At 35.9% G+C, this 26,539-nt stretch overlaps 1 protein-coding gene across 8 annotated transcripts in view; it reads right to left on the reverse strand.

Moving 5' to 3' along the window:
• The window catches only part of LOC106876256 (centlein-like), a 364,862-nt gene that overhangs the window by 34,866 nt on the left and 303,457 nt on the right, over nucleotides 1-26,539 (reverse strand). For all 8 annotated transcript variants that reach the window (XM_089346011.1, XM_014924756.3, XM_014924749.3 and 5 more), the window contains 5 exons: nucleotides 12,787-12,880; nucleotides 10,539-10,630; nucleotides 7,808-7,991; nucleotides 4,199-4,382; nucleotides 1,840-1,973 (listed from right to left, as the gene is read on the reverse strand). In XM_089346011.1, the coding sequence (XP_089202137.1) occupies nucleotides 1,840-1,973; nucleotides 4,199-4,382; nucleotides 7,808-7,991; nucleotides 10,539-10,630; nucleotides 12,787-12,880 (688 nt within the window). The remainder of the gene's footprint in view (nucleotides 1-1,839; nucleotides 1,974-4,198; nucleotides 4,383-7,807; nucleotides 7,992-10,538; nucleotides 10,631-12,786; nucleotides 12,881-26,539) is intronic.

The following is a 26,539-nucleotide window of genomic DNA, read 5'->3' on the forward strand; positions in this document are numbered from 1 at the left end:
CTACAGATGGATGAGGAGAGATGTGTGAAGAAGTACCACTCCCAAACAGTTGAAGGAATCCGGAGTAGAAGTAGACCCAGGAAGACATGGGATGAGGTGGTCAAGCATGACCTTTGAAAGTTGGGCCTCACAGAGGCAATGATGAAAGACCGAGACCTCTGGAGATATGCTGTGACTGCGAAGACCCAGCAAATAAAATGAGTTTATTGCTGTATCCTACACCAGCTTTGCATAACCAACCCCAGCCCATTCAAAAGTACCTTTGATCGTAGGGCAACATGCTGTGCTTGAAGAGACCTATTGAGTCAAGTACATCAACATCAAAATGAAAATCAAATGGAAATTGTAGTTGTAATACCCATGCCGGAGGCACGTAAAAAGCACCATCCAAACGTGGCCGATGCCAGTGCCGTAAAAAATACCAGCTGATCGTGACTGTTACCAACCATCTCTGGCCCCTGTGCCAGTGGCATGTAAAAAGCACCCACTACACTCATGGAGTGGTTGGCTTTAGGAAGGGCATCCAGCTGTAGAAACACTGTCAGATCAGACTGGAGCCTGGTGCAGCCTCCAGGCTTCCCAGTAGTGGATTGCTCTTCTCTGCACATTTTTTATCCTGTGCTACTGTGATCCACATGAAGGATCAGTATTCAGTTGCTTGAAGTTGACTTTAACTATATCTTTGTATCTGAGTCAGAATTTATCCTAATTTCTCTTACTGCTAGCCAGCTGTGTATATAGTATTTACATAGATACTATATAGAAATTCATTTATTCATTTACTTGTTTCAGTCATTTGACAGTGGCCATGCTAGAGTACTGCGTTTTTTTCAAACAAATCAACCCCAGGACTTATTCTTTGTAAGCCTAGTACTTATTCTATCAGTCATTTTAGTCAAACCAATAAGTTATGGGGGCGTAAACACACCAACATCGGTTGTCAAGCGATGGAGGGGAGACAGCACAGACACACACACAAATAGATAGATACATATATATATATATATATATATATATAGGGGGAGAATTCACAAACCCCCCCCACCAAAAAAAATGAAGACAGGTGGTGTAGAAAACAAACAGATGTATTAGTATAACGCTCGGGAAGTGAAAAAGTCTTTAACGTTTTGAGCCTACGCTCTTCCACAGAAAGGAACACAGAAAGAAACAAGGAGAGAAACAAGGAAAGAAAAAAAGGAGAGAAAAAAATAATGTGTAGTGGCTAGCGACCTATCATGGCGAATGATAGATATATATGTATATATACGATGGGCTTCTTTTAGTTTCCGTCTACCAAATCCACTCACAAGGGTTTGGTCGGCCCGAGGCTATAGTAGAAGACACTTGCCCAAGGCACCATACAGTGGGAGTGAACCTGGAGTCATGAGGTTGGGAAGCAAACTTCTTACCACACAGCCATGCTGCGCCTATACAAAAACACAAGGTGTCTACCACTTCAAAATATGAAGGGCATATTTTATAATGAAGTAAGATATACTCTGCTTTAAACTATTACTGGATGGTCATAGCTGGACTACATTTGACTATAGATCTGCTTAATTAAAACTAGTCAAAAGGGAAGCTACATAATAGCAGCATAATAATTCTTTCTTATTTTGGCACAAAGCCAACAATTCTGAGCAGAGGGGAAAGTCGATTACATCAACCCCAGTGTTCAACTGGTACTTATTTTATCGACCTCTGAAAGGACGAAAGGCAAAGTTGACCTTGGCAGAGTTTGAACTGAGTAAAAGCATCAAAAGCATAAGAAATTTTTTTTTAAAAATCACATACATACACATACTCACAAAATATAGTTTATGTAAAGAATATATTTACCTGTTTGAGTAATTCTGAAAGTCGTGGTTTTTCATTTTTCCCAAAACGTCGGTTGCTATTCCCTGGTCTGAAGGTATACCCTGTTTTGTTGGTCGTAAATGATATTGGTGATGTGCTGGTATCTCGCAAATACACTGGTAAGGACAAAAGATGTTTTGAATTTTAGTATCAATAAAGCAATTTCTTCTTCATAAATCAATTTCTAACATCGACTTGTATGTGTCACCTTTATTTAGGATTGTCAACAGAATGTAACTTCTCAATAGCTGTTGATATGTTTGAAAGTGTATCTATAATAATAAATGTGAAATTCTGTCCATCTGGGACCCCTATATCTCAGTCTACATTTGCTTTACATAGACATATTATATCTTTTCAGAATCAGGATAATCTTGAGATTGAAAATCAGCCCTTCATTTAGTACTTGAATATCTAGTATTGGGATCTGATTTAAAAGCATTTGAGTTGCTGATTCACACCATCTTTGTCAGGAGATAAATGATATTCGCTTCATTAATTTTACATTGAGATAAGAACTTTGAGACAAATTGGCCAACAATTGGAATTCAAACTGAGACTGGAACAATAGAATGATTGCATTACAGAATTAATTCTCATCCGTCTTTAACCTCTGATCAAACATCACCAGGGCATACAATCATTATAGATGTATTACAGTCATACTATTTAGCTCTCTTCAGTTTTGTGCAGTAGGCCCAATTAGCCCTCCACAGGAGCTAGCTTAAAAATCCACTTGAAGTGCGGCTTTTAAGCTAGATAGTAAATAAAATGATCACTTAAATTGAATGGAACTTGTGGAAGAAGGAGACCCAGGAAGACATGGGACAAAGTATTGAAGGCTGATCTCAAGACACTAAGCTTTATGAAGGAGACGACTAAGGACTTAGATATCTGGTGCATTGTTGAACTGAAGAAGACCTGTCCCTGACAGCAGAATTGATACCAGTGATGGTGCTACATTAAAAGCACCGGGTACACTCTGTGGAGTTGTTGGCATTTGGAAAGGGCATCCAGCTGTAGAAACTATGCCAGAACAGACAATGGAGCCTGGGGCAGCCCCTCGCCTTATCAGCTCCAGTTAAACCATCCAACTCATGCCAACATGGTAAAATGGACACTAAATGATGATGATGATGATATTGTTGTTGTAGGTGTAAGTATGGCTATGTGGTTAAATTCACTTTCCAACTATTTGGTTTTTGGTTCAGTCCCATTGCATGTCACTAGGGCTCATAAGCTGGGAGATTATTACACAGGTGGGAATTGGTGCCAAGAAGTGCATATGGCCATAGAAACCTCTACCCCAAAGTACCATCATCTGATCCAGGTAAGTATGGAAAAGTAGACATTAAAACAATGATGATGATGATGATAATGACAATCTAGGAATGACCATCTCATTTTCTTTTCTCAAGCATAATGTATCTAGGGTTTCACTATCTATTGTGTCCTTCATTTTAATACAGAAGAATATGATATGAGCAAGATCTGGCTGCTTTTCTTTTTTTTGCAGCTTGAGGGATACGAAAGTCCAGAGAGAGAGAATTGTTTACACATTGTAATTTCTTGAATTACATTTGACTGCATGCTTTATGTATGTGTATGCAGAGGAAAAGTATTTGTAATAAAAGAGGGAGCCTCTAGTATAATTCCATTTGCATTTTAAGAAGTGATGGTCCCAACTGGTAAGTTTGATCATATAACATTGCTGATCAGGATTGGCCTGGAGCTAACTACAGCAACAACAGATACTCATTGGAGACAAAACCTATCTATAGTTATAGATTTAAAATGAGGGGAAAAATGTATGTCATTTAAAATTCTGTAGAAATTATACAAATCTGAATGGACAAGGCAAAATAGAGATGTTATTGGAGAGATTAGCTGTGGTTTTTTTCTAGCACATAAAGCTTGACCTAATAGTTTTGACCAATCAACTCACAAGGATTAAGCCTTTAGCATTCAGATTACTCTGTCAAATGTAATCTTTCGAAACTCCCAGCCCTTGAGTTATTCTGTTGTTTCTGCTAGGTATTAATAAAAATATACTAATATTCATATTTTGAGTTCTATATTTCCAATTTGCCTCTCATTACCTGTATATGACAAGCTTCTTTCAGTTTCTGACCACCTAGTCCACTCACAAAGCTTTGGTCAGCTTGAGACAAGAGAGTAGAAGACACTTGCCTAAGATGAACTACGAGGCTGGGAAGCAAGCTTCTTACCATACAGTAAATGAAAGAAAATGAAATGAAGCAAATACCACTACTCTCCACAAAGAAATTAATAATGCCACTAATTTATAGAGTCACTTTTTGAACAACTGGACTGAGTTTACCTTTTTGTATGGGCACTTGAGGTTTGGATCCGATAACATTTTCACCAGATTCTGAATAGTTTCTTTTGCACTGTGTAGCACTGGTTTTTCGATTGCGGCTTTCATATCTGTGTTTAGGATGCTTCAACCGTGAAACTTTGCCTAGAGCTCTGGCACCACCCTTTACGTAGCTATGTACCACCACCTGAACAAACATTGAGAAATAAATCTTAGAGAAAAAATTAGACTGTTTTACATGTCAAAACTCTATTAATCTCTTCAAACACACACATAAGCATATATGTGTGTATGTTTATGTGAGTGTATGTATGTGTGTATATTTTGCTGAATCAGCCACTGAATCACATGGTAAATACTATACACTGATAGTTGAGATTTACTAAACCATCTAGTGACAGAGTAATCATCACTGGTGAGCTTTTAATTCAAAGCGAAACTAGACTAGTATGATGGTCTTGCACACTGTGGGGGAAGTTATCTCCCCTGTCAGTGCACAGACTTGTGCCTCCTATGGCTATAAGGGCTTTTAGCTCTTATTTCTAGCAATGTACCATCAGTTACAATTAGTGACAAGTGAATTTTTCCTTCTTGGTTTTATATTGTGGACAGTCATCTTCATTTTTTTTATATATGTGTGTGTGTGTGTGTGTATCATTCTCATCATTATCCTTTTAATGTTCACTTCTCCATGCAAGCATAGGTTGGATGCAGTTTATCTATGGCTGGATGCCCTTACCTGTTTTCAAGTAAGATAATCATTCTCCATGGCAAGAAATGCTCTCACAGAATATTGAAAATGAATGACACCGATAGTATTTCAGTGACAATCATTTTACAACTATCATAAAATGTGAAGACAAGAAGACCAAACACACACATCCCCCCCCCTCTCTCTCTCTCTCTCTCTCTCTCTCTCTCTCTCTCTCTCTCTCTCTCTATATATATATATATATATATATATATATATATATATATATATATATATATATATATATACAGGGTGTCCATAAAGCCTGGGTACATGGGGGATTAACGCACCCTTTAAGAAATTATTATTTCTTATATTTAATTGTTTATGTTATGATTTTATTTACTCCATGTACCCAGACCTTGTGGACACCCTGTATATATATATATATATATATATATATATATATATATATATATATATATATATATCATATATTAGATAGATAAATGACAAGATTCTTGCAGCTTCCATCTACAAAATTCACTCAGTTACCCTAGGTTTCACACAATGCAATGGGAGCTGAAACCACATGTTTGGGAAGCGAACTTCTTAATCACATATATAACGTGTGTGTGTGCATATGTGTGTGTATACATGCATACACACATATATGTATGTAGTTTTTCTCCTTATTTTCTCCGTATTCTTTCTGTTGAAGAGCGTAGCTCGAAACGTTAAAGACTTTCCGTATTCTCGAGCGTCATACTAATACATCCTTTTGTTGTTTACACCACCTGTCCTCGTCTGTTGTTGTTTTTTTTTTGTACATTCTCTCATATATATATATATGTTCATTATTAGCAACAAGAGCAGTATTTGTTCAAAATTACCAATATGTATACCTACTTAAAGTGTGTATATGCTGAAAGCTTTACTAAACAGTGGCATTTATCTTGAGGAGACATGTAGTGTTGAAAAATACAGAAACAAATCAGTAGCAGATACAGGTCAACTAGTATTCATGGAGAAATTGCTGTATCTGAACTTCACCTTATCAGCTTCATCAGTAGCAAATAAGCACATCATCTCATGCCATGCGAACATTGGTCACTAGCTGATAGAGTTTAACAATGATTGAAAAGTCACTGGTGTCGCATATAGCAGGAAACTTCACAATCACTTCTGGACAGCCACTGCCTGCTGCTAATATTGTTTCGCTTTTAACACTATATGTCTATAAGAGATACTTTCTTGAAATGAATACATTTTAGTAAGGCTTTCAGCATATACAAACTTTAAGTATGTATACAAAACTAATCTATCTATCTATCTATCTGTGTGTGTGTGTGTGTGTGTGTACACAATTTCCTGGATTCCAGTGAATCAAGTACTTGACTGAGTTTGGGTTAGAGTCATATAGCACTATGTACTTGTTCTTGAGAAGTTCTAATTGTTAATTCTTACCTGTATTCACCTGATGAAAATGGTATTTTTTTTTTTTTGTTGCATGATATAACACCTCTACGCATCATTAAAAAACAAATCTGAAACAGCTGTCATTATTGTTTATATCAGGTCATCCCATAAGTTCTGTCCGATTTTACCTTTTTTAAAACTGAATGAAATTTAATAGTATTTTAGAATGTCTAATGGAATTAAAAATTATTTTTATGCATTTGTGTACATTTAAACTAATTAAATATTATTTCACAGAATAATAGAATTAAAATTTCTTTGATTAAAACCCTTTCTAACATGGAAGTATCCAAAGAGCATTTAAGGCACATAATGCTTTATGAGTACAAAAAAGGAAACTCTGCAGCCAAAGTGTCTCGAAACATACACTCAGTTTATGGGAAAGAATGCTTAAATGAAAGAACTTGCAGAAGATGGTTTGCAAAATTCAGAAGTGGAGATTTCAGCCTTGAAGATGAAGATCAAACAGGACGTCCAGTTGAGTTTGAGGATAAGCTCCTTGAGGCATTACTTGAAGAAAATCCTGCATTATCAGTTGAAGAATTGGCAATAAAGCTTAATTCAAACCATACAACTGTTAATTGTCATCTTCAACAACTTGGAAAGGTTCCTAAACTTGGAAAATGGGTGCCTCATGAATTGTCCGAAAGCAACCGCAAATCTCAAGTTGACATCTGCTCTTCTCTCTATTCTCGCAAACTCATTTCACCCTTTTTGGATAGACTTGTGACTTGTGATGAAAAATGGATCTTCTATCGAAATGTTACATGTCGTAAACAGTGACTTGGTAAAAAGAGAAAAAGCTCAACCACAACCGAGAAGGGAACTTCATTGAAAAAAGGTTCTTCTCTCTATCTGGTGGGATTGCAAAGGAGTAATTAACTTTGAATTGTTACCACCTAATGCAACAATCAATGCTCAAGTCTACTGTCAGCAATTAGAGCGTATGAACCAAGCTTTGAAGGAAAAAAGACCCGCTTTAGTGAATTGAAAAGGAGTGATGTTTCATCAGGACAATGCGTGACCCTACACTGCAAAGATCACATCACAGAAGATCGAACAGCTTGGTTGGGAAAAAATTACTCATCCACCTTATTCTCCCGACCTTGCTCCTTCAAACTGCCATTTGCTTCGCAGTTTACAGAATCATTTGGGGGACATAACTTTCACAAGCCAGGAGGAGGTCGAAACTGACATTTCAGAGTTCTTTGCTTTGAAACCAAATGAGTTTTACATTGATGGGATTAAAAAGCTTGTAAATAGATGGAAGGAAGTCACAGATAATCAGGGAAAGTACATTGATGATTAAATTTCAATTAAATATAACATTTGATCACTTGTTTTCTTTCTTCAAAATTCGGACAGAACTTATGGGATGACCTGATTATATATATATATATCTTGTATTTAACATGTTTGGCTTTATTCAAAGAAATACTCACCGTTTTGATATTCCTGGTAGATGAAGATGATTCAGAGATATCACGAACATAGTTTAAACCATTACCTGAATGATTAAGAGATAATTTTTGTGGTAGACAAGGCTCTGACAGTGATGTATGAAGAAGCCAAGATTCAACGATATTGTTTGGAGATTTTGGAGATGTTGGAGATGACCCAGGTGATCTAAATGTATAATCATTCAAGAAAATCTATAATGACTTACGGAGAAAAAAATATTACATGAAGCATTAAAATAAAAAGATAACTGAAAAAAAACCCCAAAAAAACCCAAAAGGAAAAAATATTGAAAATTCAAAATAATTACAACACAGAAGCCACTCAAAAGCTATTAGCTTCACTTAAACATTTATTATTTGGTTCAAAATTTTTGTTGTACTAATTGTGACCAGGTCAGTGACACAGACCTCCTGTCACAGTGGAACCTTGTCAGTGACCAGGTCATAATTGGTGCAACAAAAATGCTGGCACCAAATAATAAATCTTTAAGTGAAGTTAACAGTTTTGTGTATTTTTAATGGTTAATATGTGTCTTACAAATTGTAATTGTTTTAGTTTAAACAGACAGTCTCAAATCAAATCACTTTCCAGGCAAATACATCTTCAAAATTGAAAATTTGATTAAAAAAATATTCTAATTGCAGATGTGACTGTATTGTGAGAAGCTTGCTTCCTAACCACATGGTTATGGGTTCAGTCCCACTGTGTTACACCTTGGGCAAGAGTCTTCTACGGTAGCCTCTGGCTGACCAAAGCCTCGTGAGTGGATTTGGTAGACAGAAACTAAAAGAAACCCGTTTTATATATCTTTGTATCTGTGTTGATCCCCTGCCACTACTTGACAATCAGTGTTGGTGTCCCTTGTAACTTAGCAGTTCGACAGAAGAGACTGATAGAATGAGTGTGCGGTTTTAAAAAATAAGTACTAGGATTGATTCATTCAGCTAAAAGTTCTTCAAGATTATGCCCCAGCATGGCCACAGTCTAATAACTGAAACAAGTAAAAGAAAAGATAAACCATCAAAACTTTCTAAAAGTCTAGATTTTTGGTAGATTCTCCAAATGGATGGATGCAGGTCAAGCTCAGTCATTAAGAGATTCCCTTAGCTTCCATGTGGTTCAGAGTTCAATACTATTGCATACTGTCTTGGGCAAATACTGTCTACTAAAACTATGGGTTGATCAATGTCATGTAAGTGCAATTTAACTAAGAAAAACAGAATTATGCCATCAGTGACTGAAGCTGGACATTAAGGACTGGAACATAATTGGAATGCCCTTCCTAATGCCAACCACTCTGGGAGTGTAATGGGTTCTTTTACGTGCCACCAGCATGAGGGCCAGTCAGGCGGTACTGGCAATGGCCACACTCAAATGTTGTTTTCCATGTACCACTGGCACAAGTGCCAGTAAGGCGATGCAGGTAATAATCATGCTCGAATGGTACTTTTTACGTGCCACAATCATGCTCAGATGATGCTCTTAGCGCTCCACTAGCACGGATGCCAGTCCTGCGGTGGTGTCATCGAATTCGATTCTGATTTCACTTGCCTCAACAGGTCTTCACAAGCATAGTTAAGTGTCCAATGAAAGAAAGGTACACTTAAATGGGCTGGTTACACCACCGGCATAGGCCACAGGTTATGGTCTCACTTGGCCTGCCGGGTCTTCTTAAGCACAGCATATTTCCAAAGGTCTCGGTCACTAGTCATTGCCTCGGTGAGTCCTACTGTTCGAAGGTCGTGCTTCACCACCTCTTTCACAGTTTCCCTTGACCGCTAGGGTGTGTCACTTTTTCACACAGCTATCCTCATCCATTCGTACCACATGACCATACCAGCGCAGTCGTCTCTCTTGCACACCACATCTGATACTTCTTAGGTCCAACTTTTCTCTCAAGGCACTTATACTCTGTCTAGTATGCACACTGACATTACACATCCAGCAGAGAATACTGGCTTCGTTCCTTGAAAGTTTACGCAAAATATATGTGGACAAACACATTTTTGTTTTTATAACTTCCATAGCCCTCATTTAACATCTGTCTGTCATGCTGGCATGAGATGATGGCTTTTTACAAGATCTGAGAAGCTAAGCAGGTGAACTGTACTGAACTTCAATGCCCTCCTGACATGGTTTTTATGACTGGATGCTATTCCTAACTCCAATCAATTTACAGAGTGTACTGAATGTTTTTCTTCATGACATTGGCGCTAGTGAAGTCACCAAATAACTTACAAGACAAAGAAAAGATCCTAGAATGAATGGGTTTGTAGCAGAGAGGAAACATTGGATTGGGAATGAAATTTGCTTAGGGGATGCAAACTCAGGTCCAAAGTTTTTTACAAACAAGGTTTTATTTGTTTTTTTTTTATTTATTTTTGTTCTTTGAGAAGAAATCTATCTTTGAGCTACTTTTTATGCACTGTTTTCTAAACCTGAGAAAATTAAGTTTGGGTGCAAATTTTGATTTTGCATCACCACAAAAATTTTAGGAGGTGCGCTTGCACCTCTTGCACTTCATGTTCCTGGGCTCATAAGTGGGCGGTGACTTTATGCTAGGTGTAGAGAGACAAAGGATGATAGAGGAACAGGCACAGGAGTCTTGCTGTAGAGAAGATAGTTTCTAGAAAAAATATTTGAAGCAATGCAAGTGACTGTAATACATATTTACACAGGGATGGTATAATTCAAGAAAAATTATTAGCTTACCTATGAGGATTGTGAGAAACCTTTCTATTGTTGTCTGCATTGAGCTTTTCAGGCACAACTTGCTTGGAGTCAGAATCTTGATTTGGCAGTTTCTGAAGGTAGAATGGAGCAGTTAGATGAAATCTCAGAGAATGAAAGGAGAAGACTGGGCGATAGATCATGGCAGACTGATATATCTTGTAATAATTCTGCTTGTCACTCTATTACTTAGCCCATCCGTAACACTTCCATGTGATTAGTTGAAGGGGGGTGGGTGAGGGAGAGGAGGAATGGGAAGAGGGGGAAATGAGGGGGAGGAGAGAGAGAGGTGGTGGTGAGTGAAATGTGTAATTTTTTTTAGTACTGTTTTTTTCCTTCCATTACTTAGCCTGTCTGTAACACTTTCACATGATTAGAAAGAAAAGGAGAAAAGTGAAAGAAAAACGTGAGAGAAAAAGAGGGTAAGGTGAAGAGAGAAAGAAAGAAAGAAAGAGAGAGAGTATTGTGTATTAAGTCTATAAAATTGTGCATGCATTAAGTAATCATTGTATTCCAATTTCCTTCACTTTTCAATGATCAGCAGATGAGCGACTATCTTTTGATACAGACACAACACAGGCTATGCTTTTAGGGCTTTTGGATAAAGTTTCCAGAAATAACCCAATAAGTTTACCATTAATTCTGTGAAATATTCCCGGGTCCTGCTAGTATGTATATATACATAATTGTTTGTCTGTTTGCTTGTTAGTTTGCATGTACACATGTACATTTGTATATACGCATGTATATATGTTTATGAGTGTAGCGGTCTTGTGTGTGTATGTACAGGGTGTCCACAAAGTCTGGGTACATTGGGATTAACACATACTTTAAGATATTATTATTTCTTATATTTAATTGTTTATGTTATGATTTTATTTACAGGCTGGGTACATGGGGATTAACACATACTTTGAGAAATTATTATGTCTTATATTTAATTGTTTATGTTACTATTTTAGTTATTCTATGTACCCAGACTTTGTGGACACCCTGTATATCTATATTTATGCATACAGATTAATAGAAAAAAAAACTAACATGGGCTTGGACTACAAATATGAATAAAGGTATGTTAAATACAGGATAAATTCTTGATCTATTAAAATTATCTTACCTAAATAAATAAATAAATAAATAAACAAATGCCTGGTGATATTTTGTTACCAACTCTGAATGAGGAGATAAGCTTGATACTCAAGAATTGTCCCCAGATAAGGGAAAGACAATCTAACAATTTACTTTACCACAACCAGACATGCTGAACAAATAACAACAGTACATCTACTTGTAACTTGGTGCTTTTGAATTGCCAAGAAAGCCTCCACATGACTGCTGGATTTGCTAGAAATAACAACAAATTTCCATCAAATTACACTCTAACATCAGTCAGTGTAATTTTTAATATATAAAAAGGTGGGATGGTCATGACTGGATTGCTTTTGATCACAGGTCTATTCCACTGGAGTGGCTCTATATATCCTCAAGCACTATTGTACACATCCATATTTATATCTATGTACCTGTCTATCAATGTATGTGTGTGTGTGTAATGAGAACCCATAGTTTCCTCTACCAAAATTTACTTTCAAGGCTTTGATGGTAAGCCAAGTTATGGCACTCACCTAAGCTGCTGTTCAGTAGGATGAAAAACAAAGAACAACCTAGCTGTAAAGTGAGTGTGTTAACCACACAGCCATGCTTGTGCCTTTTCTGTAACCATGAAGAACGTGTATATTCAAGGAAACTAAACTATATATACACACACGCACATGATAACTAGGATCTAGAAACAGCAATATAGGTGGAATAAAACCTATAGAAAAATTATATTTATTATAATCCAACTGATAGCTCATCTTTTGCATGAGTTAGAGATTAACAAAGTCACATGCAATATTGATTTCAAATTTTGATACAAGGCCAGTAATTTTGGGGGTGGGGTGAGGGTAAATCGATTACCCCCCCCCCCCCCCATTGCTGAGCTGGTACTTATTTTACTGAACTCAGGACAAAAGGAAAAGCTGACCCTGGTGGAATGTAAAAAAACAGACAAAATGCTGCTAAGCATTTTTCCCAGCATGCTAACAGTTTTTCCATCTTGCCATCTTGATTGTAATACTAAAGTCCTAACAACTACATGATCATATGAAAATGAAACAATAAAGGTGCATGATAAGCTTGGTTAATTTAACTATAGAACTTTCAGTAGAATCAACTAAGGGCTTACTTGTTCTGATGAGCTCTGGATATTTCTTATAACCCTTAGTTGTTGCTCAAGTTTCTGAACTCGATTTACTTCTTGATGAAGTCTCTTCTTTAATCTGGAAAGAAGAATCATTGTTATTATGAGGACAAAGTAAAAACAGAAGCATTTAAAACATGGTATATCATGTTTGTTATGACAACACTGTATAACATGATTTTTGCCCCTGGTAACCACTGTTATTTCTTATTTGGTTACCCTTAGAAAATGTGCAAAATGGTTAATATTTCCTTCAAACTTTTCTTTTGTTACATTTATTCAAACACACGGCTATGATGCTCCCACACTACTTCTACACATGATCAGAGATGCACATATTGTCAGCCACTAAGGGACTTGCTCAAGTGGTCAAGGTCAAGCAACTGACAAGTGAATCTGTGGTACTGAGCAGAATATTTGTTTTAACAATATTTCTGCTTTGGCAACTCAGCACTGAATTTGTCTGAAATGTAATGGAAAATAGATCAGTTTTAAAACATTGATGTCCAAGTCATAAAAGCAGTTTTTTCAGGGAATAGTAGCCATTTCATTTGATTTCTAGATAGAAGCAAACAGGAAATAACCCTTACTGATTAAGACAAAGTGCTTATTACACTATGTCTTATTACACTAAGACATAGTGTAATAAGCATGTAAGCAATCTTACAAAGGAAATTCTGAAACAGATATTTCAATATTAATCTTGTTTGTGTCACTGATGTAGAAATACGGTTTCTTATTCAAAACTCTTAAATAATTAGGTACTACAACACAATTTATTTGTACAATGATTACAAACTGCAAACTAAGTCAAACATTTCATCAATGCATATTCCATAGAAACATGCTATACAGGAGAAGCAAACCTTTTTATTCCTTTAACTGAAGAAAAGCAGATTCTCTTGTTTTGCTAATGAGGATTTCCCAAACTAGCCATGTAAACAAGCAAATTTCAACATCTCATACAACAATAAATTTTAGCAATAGGAAAATTCCTTAGAAAATAGAACATTTTTATTGAATCAGTCAAAACTGGGCTTAAATCAAGTTGTGGACAGATATATCAAGATGTGAATGAAGATGTTGAGGAATTGATTAAAGACTAATTAAATTTAGAAGATTCACTGACTAATTGCTAAAACAACTGGAAAATTAAAAACATTATAAGAAAATCTGTCAGTGGGACCAAAAGTATTTGATATTATATTTGAAAAATTTGCAAAAAGTGAAATATAAATATTAGTTACATCAACCCTGGTGCTCAACTGAGCAGAGAACGGGGCTTACCTCTTTGAACTGGGAAATGAATGGAATGCCTGGTGTGTGTCTTGTTGTGGCTACCCACTCCTAAAAAAATGGGGAATAGGCCTGGGTATATATATACATATATATATATATACTTTTTTCTTAGTCAACAATGTACTTTTTTTCTTCTGCAGTACTTAATAAAAAAGGGTTACTGGTAGATTCTTTTGAATTAGATAACTGTGATAAAATATTAAAAATAAAGTTGTTCTTTTTTTTCTCAACTGCTGGTGGGGCATACATTTTTCAGTAAAATTATAGTGGGGCCTGGAGGAAAATAAGTTGGGAAACACTGCCCTACTCTAAGCATTGATCAATCCCATCTTCCTATGTACTGTTCCCTCCACTCCCCTCTGAATTCATCCTCTGTCATCATTAAGTCATCTCTGTTTCTCCAGCTGATAAGAACCAGGAAAAAAGGTTATATGCAAACCCCCACTTTCTCATTAGTGAAATTTCAAAATAATAATAATAATAATAATAATAATAATAATAATAATAATAATAATAATAATAAAAAAGTAAAGCAGTTTATGTATAACAAAGTATGAACTCACAAACATTGATATAACTTACATGTGCCATCCCAGCCCACAACCATCATCATCACTTCAACTAATAAAGCTTTATTATTGATTAACTAAGTCAATCAATAACGATAAAAGCAAATAAATTCATTACATTTTATCAATGAATATATAAAATACGAAGAGATATATCATAATTCCAATAATTATGAATAGCTCAATCTCTTTTGATTGCGTTGTTATGTTATGTTATTTTATTATCCCTTCTTAAGTTGCCAGCATGTGTTAGATCCATTAAGACCAGCAGAGTAGATTTTAATTTTGAAGAAAGAAGGAATGTGTAGGGTGGCAGTGTGTGTGTGTGGGGGGGGGGGGGGGGGTATCAGATTGCTTTTTGAGCTTAATGGAAAAGCTTTACTGGAAATATGCTTATGTTGTTTTCTTTTCTTTTTTTAAATATAGATATAAACTGTGTCAAGAATATGTTTTGCAATATCTTGTAATAGACAAACTGTCTCTGATTCATTTCCGGATTGTTCTATAATTCATTATGAATATATATATATATATATATATATATATATATATATATATATATACACATATGAAGAGAAAGTCATAACAAGTAACCTATAATTTTCAAAATTGCCTGACCTATAAATTTTCATAAGATTTATTATATTTCGAATTCTTAAATGATTTTTGTTGTTAGACTATGGCCATGCTGGGGTCATGACCTATATTTATTGATCGATACCTGTTTTATTGAATATAGAAGAATGAAATACATAGTAAACCTGGGTGAATTTCAATTGAGAATATAAAGGGATATAGACGGAATCCACAACATTGATTTTCATTTATTTGCAGGTTGGTAATATAGATACCAATCATAAACTGGCGCTGACTCAATCATTTACTTTAGATCTTTCCACAAAATGTGTAAGATATACAAGAAGGAATCTCAAATGAAAGGCAAGTTGTAAGAAAATGAATTAATATTGTTTTAACTAATCAGTGAGTTAATACAATAGCTTGTATTATCGTCATTGTCCTTTTAATACCTACTTTTCCATGTCTGCATGGGTCAGATGGAATTTATTGAGGTAGATTTTCAAAGGCTGGATGCCCTCCATGTTGCCAACCCTCGCCTGTTTCCAAGCAAGGTTATCTTTCTCTGTGGCCAGACATGTTCTTGCGAAATATTGGAAATGAATGACATAGCTTGCATGAATGATAGTGACATTCATTTTACACTTATCACAAGATATGAAGATGAGGAGACACAAACACACAACAATAATAATAATAATAATAAAAAGAATGTGGTTGATATATACATTCTTTTTATTATTATTATCGTTGTATTTTGACCTGAAGATTAGCTATATTTTTGAATAGAATTGATTTTCGATCGATTTAATCGATTTGAATATATTTTATTTCCTATTTGAAAACTTGGTTATGAAACACGTGTAGTCATTTTATTATCATTATTTTATGATTTTACTTTGTATTATATTATACTTATTTATCGTGCATTTACTTATTAATTTTTCTATATGTGACTGTGAATTTTCATGGATGAGTTTATGAACTTTGGTTCTTTTCTCTCAAACCATATATATATATATATATATATGAATGAATATACATACATGTTTGTATGTATATATATATATACATATATATATATAAATATACATACATGTATATATATATAAAAATATAAATATACATACATGTATATATATATAAAAATATAAATATACATACATGTATATATATATAAAAATATAAATATACATACATGTGTGTATATATATATATATATATATATATATATATATATATATATATATATATAGAGAGAGAGAGAGAGAGAGAGAGAGAGATAGTGGTGCTGAGTTCAAATCACTTTAAGAGGATTTCCAGTTGGGACCATTTAATCAGATTCTCATTGGAATATATAACAAGACTATGGTGTTAGAAAATTACTATTTTTGAATCTCACAACGAGAGATATTCAACAACAGTACTTTGGAGTGTTTGCCAACATAACATGGCAGTCCTGGTTTAGGACGAATGTTGTTGTAATTTAGCCCCAAGAGTCACCGTCTCCAGCTGGCTATATGATACGATCTGCGTCCTTATATTTTCGAACAAGGGAATTTAGTACCCCAAATCAGCTCAGAACAATATCTGCGTATTGCAATTTCCAGAATAACCAGGAAATCACGATACACAGATATTGTTTTGAGCTGAGTGGGGGTGCTAGATTTCCTTGTTCGAAAATATAAGGATACAGATTGTGTCGTATAGCCAGCTGGAAGCAATGTCTCCTGGGGCTAAATTACAGCAACATTCGTCCTAAACCAGGACTGCCATGTTATGTTGGCAAACAATCTTTACTCCAAGACTACGGCATGTTTAGTGGTTCTCTACGTGGGTTAAAGGCCATTAATTTAATTTATCTTCTCTTATATCTTTTAATTGTTTCAGCCATTAGACTGCGGCCATGCTGGAGCACCATTTTGAAGAACTTTTAGTCAAATGAATCGATTCCAGTGCTTATTTTTTAAGCCTGGTACTTATTCTATTAGTTTCTGGACCACTAAGTTACAGAGGACATAAACACACCAACACCAGTTGTCAAGTGGTGATGGATGGGGGGCAAACAGACACAAAGACACACACACATAGATATATATTGATATATATATACATATATGATGGGCTTCTGTCAGTTTCCATCTACCAAATCCACTCACAAGGCTTGGTCAGCCTGAAGCTATAGTAGAAGACACATGCCCAAGATGCTACGCAGTGGGACTGAACTCAGAATCATGTGGTTTGGAAGCCAGCTTCCTACCACACAGCCACTCCTATTGCTGACAAATCTTGGCATAAGGCCAGGAAATTCAGGGGTAGATTTAAGTCAATTACATCAACTCCAGTGCTCAACTGGTGCTTATTTCATTGACCCCAAAAGGATGGAAGGCAAAATCAACCTAGGTGGAATCTGAACTCAGAATGTAAAGACCAGTGAAATAACACCAGGCATTTTGTCTATCAGCTTGCCACTACCAATCATTGCACAAAGTCAGGAATTGAGAAATATCATTACAGATCAAAGTATAACTCTCAGTAAGAGACAACCTAAAAACTTGAAAAAGTTATTAACAAAGGCAAGGTTTGACCTCAGCAACAAAAATCAAACATTCACTGTGTCCAAATGCAATGATAGCCGATGCGGTACATGCCAATCAATTCATACCGGACCATATATGAACACAAAACCAGGGAAAATATTCACCAATGTGAACATGAACTGCAAAAGTAGAAATCTAATCTACTGCATCAAATGCCTAAATTGTGAAGAACTGTACGTTGGCCAGACAGGTAATGCACTATCGGAACGCTCACGTGTGCATTGACAACAAATTAAAAACCCAGAGGTCCGCCAAATACCACTGAGTAACCATCTGGCAACATGTGGTCGAAAAACTTATATGATATTTCCATTCCATAAACTTTACAACCTAAATGAAATTAAGAGAAAAGGACTTTATTAAGAAATTCAAAGCCACTCTTAACAAACAATGATTAAATTAACCTTACTTGGGGTTTAAAAATCTTATCCCTATAACTAAAACACAAAAAAATCTCTCAAATGTCATCATTTCTAAAAATAAACATTGAAAAATGGTTTGGCATCATCTCTAAAAATAGCCAAACTCCTACTGCTGCTGCCCAAAGGAATGTGTATAAAATACAAAAGAACAGCCAGTCAACTACAGTGCATCTGTCAAACGGGACCTTGATGACTGCTATAAAGCAGGAAAGTATACTAGCCCCTATATATATTTAATACTCACTATTCCATATATTCAATAAGACATTCAATACTTCATTTCATTTTACTATTTATATTATATATTCCATATTCTATATCCCACATTAATTTTATAAGAATATAAATAAAACATAAAAAAACAGACAGAGTTGGAACTCTTTTAAATAATATATATATATATATAAATTTATTTATGAGGGTAGAAATTTAAAAGGATACACAGAATGTAATTTGTAGAACTCTACATGTGCTCCCTTTCGGTTGGACGTCCTGTGTCTAGTTCTGGAAATTACATCGCAAATCGACAGACTACGCTGACGATCCTGCAGTTATTTACATATGTAAATTTTAACAGGTGAAACCATGGTACGTAGGTTAATCGTTTTTATTTAGTATTTTTTCATTTGTCTAGCCCTTTTACAGTCTGTTGTGTCGCAGAATTTTTACTGAGAACATATATTTTTTTTCGTGGTTAGATGATTCGGCATCTATTTCTAGCATATAGGAGTCCACTTTTGCTGGTCATCCCTCTTATTTTTGTATATATATATATATATATATATATATATATATATATATATATATATATATATATATATAATGGGCTTCTTTCAGTTTCTCTCTCCCAAATCCACTCACAAGGATTTGGTTGGCCTGAGGCTATAGTAGAATACTCTTGCCCAAGGTGCTATGCAGTGGGACTGAACCTGGAACCATGTGATTGGTAAGCAAGCTACTTACCACACAGCCACTCGTGCATACACACACACACACATATATATACATATATATATATACGAAAAAGTTGAAGACAGGGATGAAATTCACACTATGAAAATGACATATTATCTGTAGAAGTAGAAATAGCACATTCCCCTTTATTGCTAATAAACATTAAAAACAACAAAAGAAGCCAAAAAAAAATATTACATGGCTACCAGCTATTATGATCTAGAAACATAATTTATGAGTTACAAACACAGATGTATAAATACATACAAATACGACAGATAGACAGGGATATAGATAGATAGATAGATAGATAGATAGATAGATAGATAGGTAGACAGATGGATAGGCAGATAGGTAGACAGAATGGACAGACTCTAATATGCACTGCATCTATTAAAAGCATAAATCCATCAGTGGAAAATATAACAACAAATAATGATGTTATAATAATAATAATAATAATGAGGATGATGATAATGAGGATGATGATAATGGTGATGATGATGATAAAATTATTATTATTATTGACAAATTTAGTGACAGCTACAGGCAATGGTGTTTATGAAATTTTCAGGTAAGAAAAAAAGTTTCTATTCATCATCATCATCATCAACAACTTTTCTGTAGTAGTATTTGTAGTGGTGGCGGTGTTTGCAAAATTGCTTAATATTAATAGAACACTGAATTTTTGAAAATAGACAGAAATAAGAGAGAGAGGGGGGGGGGGGGAGGGAGAATGGAAGAATACAATTAAAAAAAATGTATACAAATTATATCAAAGGCATCAAAAATAGATGAGAGAGGTGGGAAGGGTGATGGGAAACATTATATGAAAAATAAAGAAATAAATGAATATAATAAAAGAATTGACAACAAACACTCTCAAAAATATATCAAAGCCAACAAAAAACCAAAAAAATACATCTTTGCATATATTTATATTCACACATATATGTATGTATTTATACACGCATACATATATACATATGCTTGTCTACATATGTATATATACACATAAGCATATTAAAATAAAAATACAACTAGCATGCATATAAAGACTCACACACACACTGTATATGCATGTAGATATGCATATATGATCATTGCCAGGGCCGCTGACTGGCTCCTGTGCCAGTGGCATGTAAAAAGCATCATTTAAGCGTGATTGTTGCCAGTGTTGCCTGACTGGCTTCTGTGCCGGTGGCATATAAAAACACCATTCGTATGTGGTCATTGCCAGTGCCGCCAGACTGGCTCCCGTGTAGGTGGCACGTAAAAAGCACCATTTGAGCATGGCTGATGCCAGTACCTCCTGACTGGCCCTCATGCCGGTGGCAAGTAAAAGCACCCACTACTCTCTCGGAGTGATTGGCATTAGGAAAGACATCCAGCTGTAGAAACTTTGCCAGATCAGATTGGAGCCTGGTGCAGCCTTCTGGCTCGCCAGCCCTCAGTAAAACCGTCCAACCCATGCAAGCATGGAAAGCGGATGTTAAACGATGATGATGATGATGATGATGACATTTGCATTCTTGTTGCCTGACCAAATACAAACAAGTCAGTAATTCAGAGTACTCAGAGTATGATCCTCAGCTTTGAAATAGTAATCTCAGTTCACACTCACACATATTCATTATTACTACTAGCTGGGCCTGTCCCATCAAAAATGATGGCTAATTGTAGTATTTTACATATAAATATGGACGGTAAATCAAATTAATACACTTGTCAATGTTCACATACATTCACATACTTCCCTTCTACACACATAGAGTTGAAATTCTGTTTGATTTTTCTTCCTGGCATTGAATGTTTACCATCCCACCAGTTTATCATCACACCTTCCTTATTCATTTATCACCCCTTCCTTTCCCATTCATATGTTGTGACGGAGAAAAACACAAGAGCATTATTATAGTAGATCATAATAATTTTATTATTATTATAGATGTTTTCGATCTAGTTTGGATTCTTTGCCAGTGAGCTGTCAGAATCATTAGCACACTAGGCGAAATGCTTAGCAGTATTTTGTCCATCTTCACGTTCTAAGTTCAATTTCTGAGAGGTCGACTTTGCCTTTCATCCTTTGAAGGTTGATAAATTAAGTACCAGTGAAACTCTGGCATTGATATAATCGACTAGTCCCCTCCACCAAAATTTCAAGCCTTGTGCTTATAGTAGAAAGGATCATTATTATTATTATTATTATTAAGGAGGCGAGCTGGTAAAATTGTTTGCGTTTTTGGGGGTCGATAAAATAAGTATCAGTTGTACATCGGAGACAATGTAATCGACTGTCTCCCTCTCTCGAAGTTTCAGGCCTTGTGCCTCTAGCAGAAAGGATTATTATTATTATTATTATTATTATTATTATACTTAAGGTGGTGAGCTGGCAGAATTGTTAGGGTGAAATGCTTAGTGGTATTTTGTCTGCCACTACATTCTGAGTTCAAATTCCGCCAAGGTCGACTTTGCATTTCATCCTTTCGGGGGGGGGGGGGGGTTCGATTAAATAAGTACCAGTTACGCACTGGGGTCGATATAATCGACTTAATCCGTTTGTCTGTCCTTGTTTGTCCCCTCTGTGTGTAGCCCCTTGTGGGCAGTAAAGAAATAAGAATTGTTAGGACACCGGATAAAATGCTCAGTGGCATTTTGTCTATCTTCATATTCTGAATTCAAATTCTGCCAAGGGTCAATAAAATGAGTACCAGTTGAGCACTGAGGTCAATATAATCAACTCCCCCACCCCCGAAATGCTGACCGTGTGCCAAAATTTGAAATCATGATTATTATTATTATTAATATAGGGGCAAACTAGCAGATCCATTAGTGTAATGGACAAAATGCTTTGTTGCATTTCATTTGTCTTACATTCTGAGTTCAAACTCCACCAAGGTTGGCTTTGTCTTTCATCCATTTAGGGGTCTATGAATTAAGTACTAGTCGAGCGCTGAGGATGTTGCAATGGACTAGTCACCTGCCCCCAAATTTCATTCCGTGTTCCTATAAAAGAAAGGATTATTATTAATATTATTAATCACCAGAAATGAATGTCCTACTTGAAACTTTCAGCCTTTCAGTCACTTTGTAACTTCTGATTAAAAGCAGTATAATATACATGTGTGTGCGTGTGTAAGATTATTCTTACATTCTTTGTCTGTCTGTCTGTCTGTCTGTCTGTCTATCTATCTATCTATCTATCTCATCATCATCTAAAGTCTCTTTTCCTTGATGGTATGCGTTAGATGGTTTGACTGAAACTGGTATGCAGGAGAGTTGCACCAAGTTCCAGCCTGATTTGGCATGGTTTCTGTGGCTGGATGATAGGAGATATATGTATACATACACATACACATAAGTATAGGTGTGTATGCATGTGTACAGTATCAGAGAGAGAGAGAGAAAGAGAGAGAGAGAGGGGTGGTGGTACTCAATCATTGTAATTTCCTTCTGCGATGGCAAAGGGAAAGGGACTGGAATGTAGTGTAGCAGAAGTAGCAGTATAAATGGTGGAGGCAGTGATGACGACAATGATGACAACGATGAAGATTATTATTATTATTATTATTATTATTATTACTACTACTATGATGCAGAAAGCAGCAGTAAGTAAGAGGGTAGTGGTGATGTGTGTGATAGTGATGAAGAGCAGTGATAGATGTTAAGGCAAGGACAGAGAAAACCAGAGAATATGGTAATAGCAGTAGTGATAGTGGTGGTGGGTCGGTGGGTGGGTTAGCAGAGGGGACATGGTGTAGGATGGTTGATAGTAAGGGAGGGGCTGATGATGAGAGGAGATATTGGACAAATTCAATTTGGCAAATTACAGAGGAGGTCCAATGGATACGATTAAAGTGAGAACAGTGGCCCGTGGTGGAATCTTTTAGAAATTACATGCTGGTTGGTAAGGGGTTGGTGAGGGGCAAAAATATGTTCATTAATTTCGGCAGAGGGGCAGCAGCATTCAAACTGTCATCAGATGGAAGTAAGCTCTGGGCATTGTGTTCGTCTACAGACAGAACAGAGATAGTTCTGAGGGAAAAATTATTATTATTGTTGTTGTTGTTGTTATGCATGAGTAATCATTATGGTAAGGAGAGAGAGGAAAGGGCGGTCAAGAAAATGGAGACGGAATAAAGAGAAGATGTGGGGAGAGAGAAAGGGGTAAGAAACAAGAAGGGAAAGAGAGAGGAAGTGAGAGAGAGAAGTAAGAGAGAGAGGGAGTGAGAGAGAGAGAGAGAGAGAGAGAGAGATTAAAAGTATAAAGTAAAAGGAAATGTAGAGAGTGGAAATCAAAGTGATGAGAAAGAGCAGTCCAAGACAGAGGCTGGTGAGGGAAAAGGAAATGGAAAATAAAGTGTGTGTGTGTGTGTGAGAGAGAGAGAGAGAGAGAAGACATGGAGAACAGAAAAAGAGGATAAGAAAAAAGTGAAGTGTGATGTGATTAGAGAGAGAGTGAAATTAAAAGGGAAGGAAAGATAATGAGAAACAGCTAGAGAGAAAAATGAGAGAGAACATTAAGAGAGATGTGTTAAAAAATACAGAAGAAAGAACAGATAAAATCCAGTTAAAAGGAAAACCAAAACCAAACCCAAATCCAAACCAAAAAAAAACAAAAAAAAAATATTAGACAATGGATGGGATAAAAGGGTAGCTCCTTCTTGAGTCATATAGATTCTTAAGGCCAGTTTCCTGGCTTCTGTGGTGTATATATATTCCCCACCTGGATGGGACGCTGGTCCATTGCAGGATTACTCACCTTGGTCAGCTGAGTGGACTGGAAAAATGTGAAATGAAGTTTTTTTACTCAAGAACATAATGCACTGCCTGGTCCAAGAATTGAAACCACAATCTTACGATCATGAGTCCAACACCCTAACCACTAAACTAAGCCATGTGCCATCACAATGGGTGAGATAAGAAATATCAAAACAAAGAAAACTTTGGAAAATCACATGAAGAAGAAGGGAGTAGTTAAGATAGCTTGGTAAAAACCTAGCTAGATCCTGCTAAAACTTCATGATGGAGTCTCTACATAAGTTACGCAACCAGCAAGAAAGAGAAGCCAAATGTCCTTCAAATCAAACTTCATTGTCTTAAACAAGTGTGGCCATATTAGGTATTGTAATCTTGGATATTTTTCAAAAAAGATGGGAGGATCACAGCTGGAAGGCTTTTGATCAAAGGCTTGCCTGATTCAATTCTGCTGAGGTCAATTTTGCCTTTCACTTCCAATCTCTGATTGATAAAAAAAGGATAATCAATGAAGGATTGAGGTTGATTTAATCAGCTAATATCTTTTCCTTGAATTTCTAACAATTATGTTGAACAAAATGTTTAGTGGCATTTCTTCTGACTTTACCTTCTGAGTTCAAATACCGCTGAGGTCAACTTTACCTTTCATCCTTTTAGGGTTGATGAAAGAAGCACCAGTTGAACACTGGGGTTGATGTAATCGACTAGCCCCTCCCCCCAAATTTCAGGCCTTGTGCCTTTAGTAGAAAGGATTTTTCTTCTTATTAAGGCGATGAGCTGGCAGAATCTTTAGCATGCTAGCTGAAATACTTAGTAGTATTTCATTTATCTTTACATTCTGAGTTCAAATTTTGTTATGGTTGACTTGGCCTTTCATCCTTTTGGGGTTGATAAATTAAATGCCAGTGAAATACTGGGGTCAATGTAATCGACTTAACCCCTCCACTGAAATTTCCTCCTCCTTCTTCTTCTAATTATTATTATTATTATTAATATAGACAATTGAGAATTCACTGCAAATTGGTAGGACATGTTTGAATGAAAAATGATTGCATTCTGAAAATTCTTTTGTATGGCCAACAAGAAGAGGGATTCGTTGGTAAAAGAAGACCCTGCTAAGGTGTAAGGATAAGTTGAAACAATCCCTAAAATCCTTACAGCTTAACTTAAAGTCTTGGGAAAGTTATTGCCTAGATTGATTTAAGTGGCATAGAATGTAACATGAAGCATCAAAACAATTTGAGTTGAAGAAACAGAATAATAAAAGAATGATATTCTGCAATCAACAGACACATTTGTCCAATTCCAAGTATAATCAAAATCATCATTGTCTCCACTGTAACTTCATAGCGAAACCCCTACCTGGACCAAAATTACACTCAAGCAACCATTGCAAATACATGCAGCTTCTTTTGTAATCCTTTTTTTTCTTCTTTTCTTAATCTTTTCCTTCAAACACTCATACATTGAAATCAACAGGAGTGATAATCATTATTAATGTAGAACATAAATCTGGTTTATTAAACACATACATATTGTTTGTGTTTTAGTTTAGCCTCAGGTCAGTCCAAATTGAGTTGACTCATGATCAAAGGAATTTCCTCCAGGATTACTCCATTCCATTTTCTTTTCAAGCATAATGTACATAGGACTACATTATCCAATGTGTTCTCTTTTTCTCTCTAAGACAAAAGTGTGTGTGGTTTAAGGAAAATGTAGCTGGTATTTCTAGGAGGCCAAGCAACCACACAACAAATCTACACTGGTTTACATAGACTCTAGGTTGAATCTGTGCTGGGTCACACAGACTGCATTTCTCCTCTATTTCCAACAGATCCACTCTGCTTTTACTTCAATTTTTTCTGCTACATATCACCAATTATTGGTTGTCAATGACAAGTCTGATTTTACTGATTTGTGTTGACTTCATATATGTAAGTTGTTGACCAGATTCCCAAAATTCCAACTTGTTTATAAAGAAAACCATTAGTCAAATTTTTACTGATAAAACAAAATACTGTTTACAACTATTTGTGTTTGGAAACTAAAAGGTTCCAAGTTCAAATCACAGTATAGATCTACTACATTTTTAAACAGTCTATTTCTGAAACCTTTATTCTGTTCAGAGATTACAAATCTGGATCCAATATACTAATAAAACAACAATTTGTCTCACACAATAAAACAGAATGACAATCATCCTCCTCATCATTTCGCTTCCCTTTTTAATGCTGGCTTGGGTTTGACTTGAACTGGTAAGCCAGAGAACTGCACCAGGCTCCAGTCTGGTCCGGCTCAGTTTCTATGGTTGGATGCCCTTATTAATGCCAACCACTCCACAGAGTGTACCTGGTGCTTTTATGTGTCACCAGCACAGGTACCTTTCACATGTCACCTGCACTGTCTGTGACCACAATTTCATTTAGCCTGATGTGTCTTCTGAAGCACAGCAAATCGCCAAAAGTCTCAGTTACTTGTCATTGCCTCCGTGAGACTCAAAATCTGAAGACCATATTTTATTATCTCATCCTATGTCTTCCTGGATCTACCTCTTCCACAG

The sequence above is a fragment of the Octopus bimaculoides genome, chromosome 2, assembly GCF_046866305.1.
Source record: "Octopus bimaculoides isolate indiv1 chromosome 2, ASM4686630v1, whole genome shotgun sequence".
In the NCBI taxonomy this organism is placed as follows: Eukaryota; Metazoa; Mollusca; class Cephalopoda; order Octopoda; family Octopodidae; genus Octopus; species Octopus bimaculoides.